Genomic DNA, 7,445 nt, shown 5'->3' on the forward strand with positions numbered 1-7,445 from the left:
CCGTCATCAGTGCCTGTATGAACCTTGTTTTTGTGTAAAACGTGTTTATCACATCAAACCTTCCAATTCAGAAACATCACTGATAAGTAATCTTCTTTTTCTTATATAATACTTCAAAATGTACATATAAACACAGCCAAACAATTAACTTCATGTATCAAAGACAGAGTGAGACATATTTGTATGGGAGCAGTTTATAGCTATGTACATACAGTACCTTTAGTTCCAGTGACATATTGTATAGAGCAGAATCACTGTGGACATCACGTTTCCTGTGGATTCCCTGTAAAGGGGGACAGTTTCTGTTTGAGGATGGCTGTTATATATCATAGAATCAGATTTGTATTGCTTGTGTGAATATTTTGAATATGTGTTGCGTAGCAGTTACTGAACAGGAAACAGCCTGTAAAACAACAAGTACAACAAAAAATGGCAGAAGTGGTTTGAACAGCTTTTAAATGAAATCCAAGCAGCAATGTGGTGACATCAGACTCTTACTTTAAAGTGACAAGTTGAAGGTTTCAGATGCTCGCCACATCGATAACTGACCAAACTCAGAACAGTCAGAGTCTGAGAGAACAATTAGTGTTTGTGAGCAGTGCCGCTGTAAGTCAGTGGGGTATGAAATCATCACTTGCCAGCCAGCCATCCATGGTGGGAATAATTATACATTGTAATATTTGAAAGGATGCACATCCAGTTTTTAGGCTAATGGCTTCATATCCCATTGTCTCTCACAAGTAAATAGTACCAGTTACACTGAAACAATAAATAATTCTGAAGTGACACATTCAGTTCACTTTTTTATATTAGCTTATTAAGAAAGCCTGAATGGTGAATACTGAAACTTCTTTTAAAATGAGTAGAGCTCAGTAGTACCACAGCATATCAGGAAAAAAGAAAACCCTGGAGTAAAAGACTGTGTGGAATGGCATTGTTTTTGCACAATAATAAATCACTGTGTTTTTGAGTGCATGTGTGTCTGTGTGCTAATGATGTGCAGTTGAGCATGTTTAATGTGTGTTGAGGAGTACCAGTCCTCATTAGTGCTGGGTTCAGGGTACTATCTAAAAAGCTCAGTGTTGTACAGTACAGACGGGGAGGGCTCAGATCCCCCAGTGCAGTCTGTCTCACTTATGACAAGGAACCCTTTTATTCCTCTGTGCAGCCCTGTGCCTGACAGCCAGCGTGCCTAGGAACAAAAGGGTCCTATTTGATCCTGATTGGAGGGTTGGCTGGTGATGTCTGTGCTGAGAGGGCTCTTTATTGCTCATTTTGCCTCTTCTTCTTGAAGTTTAAATCACGTAACATCCTTTGTCCTCGCAGACCTCGCTTGGCTCCTTTTGGCAAGTACCACTGGGTCTCACATCGGCCTGTGCTCCAGACACAGAACAGGCAGGCTTGTTTTTGTGCAGTTGTGCTTTGATGCTCTGGTCGGCACACGCACATGGCTTTGTGCTGCCTCCTGGGGTGGATGGGTGTTTCCTCCATTACCAGGCTGCAGTGAAGAACAGCTACTGTGCTGTAATAATATTTTCGACTCTGGCTCCTATGAGCTCCGTGGAGTCTCCTGAAACAACAAGTTTACATTCAATCAGTACAAACGAGGAACATGGTCCCTTCATTTCATATCGGAGTTATCGTAATTACAAATTTCAATACAATCATGTCAACTCTAAGTCTTAATTACAACAAGTACCTGAACACAAAACAAGGACAATTAACATCCACAAGAGACTATTTTAAATTTTAAATAAATGTAACTCAAATTTAATGGATATATATCGTTATTTGCACAGTATTTTAATCCCTAAAACAACAACACTAATACTACTAATAATAACAATACTGCTACTACTACTACTACTACTACTACTACTAATAATAATAATAATAATATAGGCCTGATGGTGTGAACACTAGAAGTCAAGACATGGGACTCTTACCTATTCATACCATACTTATAATGTGAATGCAGCAACAGGCTCAATGGAATTTTGAGCTAAATTCTATTCAAACATGCTCACAAGGAAAACGTCAACATGCTATTGGAAAAGAGGTATAATTATTTACCACGTTTGATAAACTTGCTAACATGTGCTTATCTGCACTAAACACAAACTACAGTATATCTAAAACTTGTTCATAAATTATAAAACTATTGGACAAAATGTTGACCTGATGGGTCAAAGAATCAATGAAATGATAAGAATTGATCCTAATAGATAGACCCCTGTGGCATGTTACATGGCAATCATCCAACAGTTGTCAAGACATTAGAATTGTAATTGTAATGATGCCAGTGACAAAGTCAGGTGAGCACTAAAATCAGGTACGCTCTGGGATTGTGATGAAGGCCCTGAGGCAAAACACCTCGGCCTGTCAATAAAGTTGTTCCATATACTTCAGTGTTGCTGACATTTTAACATGTTCAGACTTTTTTCCCTCCTCCATGCACCTTGGATGTAGGTAAAGTTGAATCAGGAACCTTCACTCCTCTAAAATCAACACAAACATCAATTAGATATGAGCACCATCAAAATCCGTCCAAAAGCTGTTCCAATATTCAACTCTGCTTCTATTTGATTACAGGAAAAATTACATCGTGTTGAGACATTTCAATCAGAGCCAAAGTGATGGTGTGGCAGAGAAATTAATTTCACATTTCATACAAGGTCAGGCATCTGTTTGAAGTAAGGTCCATATCTCACGATGCACATGTGTGCTCTTTGAACAATCCCCCCAAAATAATCACTGGAGTCTGGAAAGGCTGTGATTTGCATTTGAAAATCTCAGTTATTACCTGCGTGAGATGAAGTATGTCATATCTCCACGTTTGAGTCTGTAAATCCTTTCTTGCCCTCATTTACGAGCACAGGCTTCTCTGTCCGCGTGTGCCATACTAATACCTGTGGGTAGGAAGACGAGAATGGAACAGAAATTCAGTCGTGTGATGAGATACTAAGACAGAAATTTTTGTTTGAAAGGCTGTGCCGTGCTAAAATAATATCTAGAGGCAGAATGTGAGCTGTAAGGGTGCAGGGTTGGCTGTAAGCTGACAGTTTAGTGACTTTAAGAACAACTTGTTATGACAGCCAGGTACATCAAGAGAAGTCCTCCTTACACAACCAGCATTTACACATGCAATTTGTTTTTTTGCCGGATCACAGTTGTTACACACACACTCCTTACTTTAGTGCAGTTGGCAGCTTTAGGCTCCAAGTCGCCGAGAGTCACCAGCTCCTTTAATAAACTGCTCTCCTGGTATCCTCCCTTCACCCCACGTAACTTGAAATATGCCTGAGGTTTGGACAGAATGAGGCGCAGGTTCACCGCGAACCCGGCCATGTCGATGGCGAAGGGCCGGTGAGGGTCGAATACAGTCTTCCAGCCGTAAACCTTGCCCAAAGTGTTCACTTTAGGGGACTCGTACCGAAGGCCGCCCACAAAAGCCACGGGCCACACCGACACCTTACGGGTGGTACGCATCTGTCAGGGAGAAACACAGACACAGATACAAGTCACTCATGTAAGTCTTTTTAAGCTCCATAAATGCAGATTTACCTTAAACACACAACAAGTAGGAAGAAAGGAAAGGAGGAAGAAACACTCAAGCAGTTGTCTGTCAAAGTCATGTGTAAACCATGTTTTTAAAGGAGCTTTATGAATAAGGCTATTATCATTAGACTCCTCACCTCATCAAACAGCTCCAGACTGTACGTGTTGTCATCGTCTGCAAAGTAGACAATCCCAGACACACTGTTATTTACGCTGAAGGTCTCCCGGAGCCACCGCAGGGCCAGGTTCCTCTGTATGGTGCCACGTGGTATTCGGGGGTCCCTCGTGTCCCCACGTACCTTGTAGTTCCTGGGAGTCTCCACGTTGAGGTGGGTGTAGTTCAGTCCGGTCTCCACGAGGAGACTGCTGACCAGAGGGGTCCTCCTCTGAGAGTCCTCCACCAGGATCCAGTGCAGGTTGGGCACGTGGAGCAAAGTGTTGGCCAAGCGTGTCAGCTCGGCCTTCTGCACCGGCCGGCTGTAAGTGGGAGTGATGACGTGGATCGTGGGCAGGAAGTCAGACCAGGGGGGAGGCCGACTGTAGACGTACTCGGTGCGCACCACCTCCACGATGTCCCGGTTCTGCAGGGAGCAGGACTCCTTGAAAGCAAAAGTATTCCTGGAGTTGGAGCGACCGTCTCGTCTGTCATCTAGTAGGAAAATAAACGTCATATGCCAGAATTACCCCTCTGTACACATTGCCGCTTGGCATTCCATCGCCATATAGCATTTTTCACTCAGCTAAGAACATATGCTTATGCTGCAGGTAACAGAAGGGCCTCTGGTGGCATCCTGCAGCCATGATGAATATTGATGGGAAAAATTCTCAGTCAAATTTAATCTCACCGTTTCGAGAGGCGAGCAGAGGAGTCATGTTGCTCTGGTGCCAAACAGTAATGAGCAGAGTCCAAGGCAACACGATCAACACAATGGCGACAATGTCTCGTCTCTTCGGCATCTCCAGGGTCAGACCTGAGTCATGTCACTACCTGTGAGACATGAACACATGACATGCTGCATTATCACAAGGATGAGATATGTGAAATGAGCTGCTGCAGCACATCTCACAGAAGAGTACAAGCCAGCGAAATATCTTCTGAAAACGTGTTTTAAATACTGCTGGACGCACCTTTCTGTATTTCATGTATACATATTTTTGCTTCAATGGTTTTCTTTTATATTTAGGGCCCGAGCACTGACAGGCACTGACAGGTGAGGCCCTATTGAAATTGTAAGGGTTATTCAGGCAAATGAATTGGCTTTTTGAGGGCTTTAACATGCTCAAATTCTTACCAAAATTTGCAGAAAGTTAGAAAGTGGTGAAAATGTACGTATGTACGGTGCCCCCCCGAGACCCCCGGAACATGTCCACATTGACTGAACCTAACAAAAATCAATACACAGGTGTATCATGACGGGACAACAAAAAAGTCATAGGTGCAATTTGAAAAACGCAACAGGAAGTCTGCTATTTTGCATTTAGTGGCCATTTTGGCCATATTCCAAATTTTTACTTTTCATTATTTTCTAAATTCAATAAATTAAATAAATGCATTTTTAGGAATTTTCTTCTAAATCTATATATTGAGGCAAGGCAGTTTTATTGATAAAGAACATGTCATACACCAAGGTAGATTCAAGGTGCTGTACAAGGACAAAGAGAAACTACTTTGAATCAGACAGTTTAAAACAATGTTTAAGAGTCAAATAAACATAATTTGTTTTAATTTGAAGGAAAAAATCATACAATTCCTATAGACAGAACTGTATCACATAATTAAATTAAAATACGAGGGTCATGACTTTGTAAAATGTTGAAGTTAACTTGGGAAGAATAAAGTTTTAAACCTGGTTTTAAGAATTGCAATGAATGGAGCGTTACAAAGACGTTCAGGCAGTTGGTTCCAGTGCTTTGCTGCATAGTGACTAAAAGCTGCTTCTCCAGGTGTAGACTGATGTAATTAAGATGTTGTGTTTGCTCTCAGATAGAGAGATACATGGTGACAAAATAATGTCTGCACAAGACTCCATATATAGCTTAATCTTTAAATGGAACATGCTTTTAGTATATACCTTCAGCCTGTGAATGAGCTTGTTTATTGAATTTTCAAAACACGTGGAGTGCATGTTGAACTCCCTGCATGGTGGCCCTCTACGAACAGCAACATGCTGTAGCTGCAAGGCTCTTACAACAAGGGAGGAGGCATTTTGTCCAGAAGCACTCTCCGCCTGATGGAGCTGCTTCTTAACAGAAAATAGGTCAGAAAGTGCTCTGAGCTTTCTTTTTTGTCTCATTTGAAAGCGTGCTTGTGTACAACACAGAACATTTGAACTCATGATTGGAAGAAGACAGGGGGTTGAAAGGGTTGACAGAGACATATGTTTCTATAGATTCAAGTATAGCCTGCTACCTGGAGGTCTTCCATCTATTCTATACTGAACTTTATTTACCCAGAGATGGTCAGAGCTTTATTTCTAAATCTTCCTCTGTTGATGCAAACTCCTTCAAGATCACCAATTAAACTTGAATTTGGACTCCATCAGTGCAGCAAATTAACCAAATATAAAAATATAAAAACATTTCTGACAGATTTTTTCCATTTAAATACTTTTTAGGTAGGCCTTGTGAAAAAACGTTTCTGACAGTAGATTATCAATCCAAGTACACCAAAGAAGAGATGATGGAGATGAAGTAGAAGACGAAAATACATTTTTGGGAATAAGAGAGACAGTTACAGCAGCAGAGTGGTGAGTATACCATTACCTTGCTGTTGCGTTAATGGAATAAGTGCATAAGTGGAAAGAACTTTTTAGGGCCCGAGCACTGACATCAAAGGTGTCAGGTGAGACCCTATTGAAATTGTAAGGATTATTATTATTATTAAGGCAAATGAATTGGCTTTTTGAGGGCTTTACCATGCTAAACTTCTTACCAAAAAGCAGAAAGTTAGAAAGTGGTGAAAATTTATGTATTCTGAAGGAATTTTCAATGGGCGTCGCAAAATGGCTCAACGGTGCCACCCGAGACCCCTGGAACGTGTTCACATTGACCGGTCTTCACAAAAATCGATACACAGGTGTATCATGACCAGACAAACAAAAAAGTCTGAAGGTGCAATTGGAAAAACACAACAGGAAGCCTGCTATTTTGCATTTAGTGGCCATTTTGGCCATATTCCACATTTTTATTTTGATGTACTTGTACCAGGGCTTTCATCGGATCAACTTAGAATTTAGATGAGTGTCATCACAACAAGACGGAGATTAAAACTGATTGAGGGATTGCTTTTTCGTCACAGGGTATGACCGTGGCGTGGCGTCAAAGTTTGATACACATCAATAAAACACAATGTTCTGTAACGAGGACATACATGGACGATGAATCCTTTGATGCTGAGCCGTAAACAAACAACTCCACTCCTGCAGTGACAGTGGTCATAATTCAAAGGAATCTTTATGTCTTGCAAAGGTGAAGTCTCTCTCTCTCTCAGAATTGGGACATTTTCTCAAACTGTGTAAACATTGAGGTGTGGCGAAGGTTCATCCTTCGCCAAAGGAGACGATGTCTGCATAACTCCACTGTGAATTGTCCTATCACCACCAAACTTCTGTCTCATGATCAGAGTCCAAGCCTGAACAGCTCTATGTGTCAAAATTTCCTCAGCCATTATTTATTTTTTTCAGGCAAAACGCATGCAACGCTTCAAAATGCATGTGCTCGGGCCCGCCCAGTGCTGCTTTGCAGCCCTAGAAATTTTAGTTAGGATATTATTTGTAGATTAGTAGCTGACCTCAAATGTCACTGCCTATAACACCTTTCATTTCTGATTTATGCAAAATGCACATGGTGACATTTATTTCAAAACTTGAATTAGATATATATATTAT

General features: G+C 41.1%; 1 protein-coding gene across 1 annotated transcript; it reads right to left on the bottom strand.

The window, feature by feature from the left end:
- Positions 1–2,822: 2,822 nt before the first annotated feature.
- b3gat1b (beta-1,3-glucuronyltransferase 1 (glucuronosyltransferase P) b) lies at positions 2,823–4,515 on the bottom strand. The gene is made up of 4 exons (XM_061086285.1): positions 4,404–4,515; positions 3,696–4,207; positions 3,193–3,489; positions 2,823–2,909 (listed from the first exon to the last, which is right to left on the bottom strand). The coding sequence occupies exons 1-4, from the start codon at positions 4,513–4,515 to the stop codon at positions 2,823–2,825; spliced, it is 1,008 nt and encodes a 335-aa protein (XP_060942268.1).
- Positions 4,516–7,445: the final 2,930 nt, after the last annotated feature.

This window comes from Limanda limanda, chromosome 14 (assembly GCF_963576545.1).
Source record: "Limanda limanda chromosome 14, fLimLim1.1, whole genome shotgun sequence".
In the NCBI taxonomy this organism is placed as follows: Eukaryota; Metazoa; Chordata; class Actinopteri; order Pleuronectiformes; family Pleuronectidae; genus Limanda; species Limanda limanda.

Coding starts and splice junctions, on each gene's coding strand:
- b3gat1b (XM_061086285.1), bottom strand. CDS start 4,515: ATGCCGAAGAGACGAGACATTGTCGCCATTGTGTTGATCGTGTTGCCT. Junction 3,490..3,695: donor GTCTGGAGCTGTTTGATGAG/GTGAGGAGTCTA, acceptor TCTCCCTGACAG/ATGCGTACCACCCGTAAGGT. Junction 2,910..3,192: donor AAGCTGCCAACTGCACTAAA/GTAAGGAGTGTG, acceptor TCCTACCCACAG/GTATTAGTATGGCACACGCG.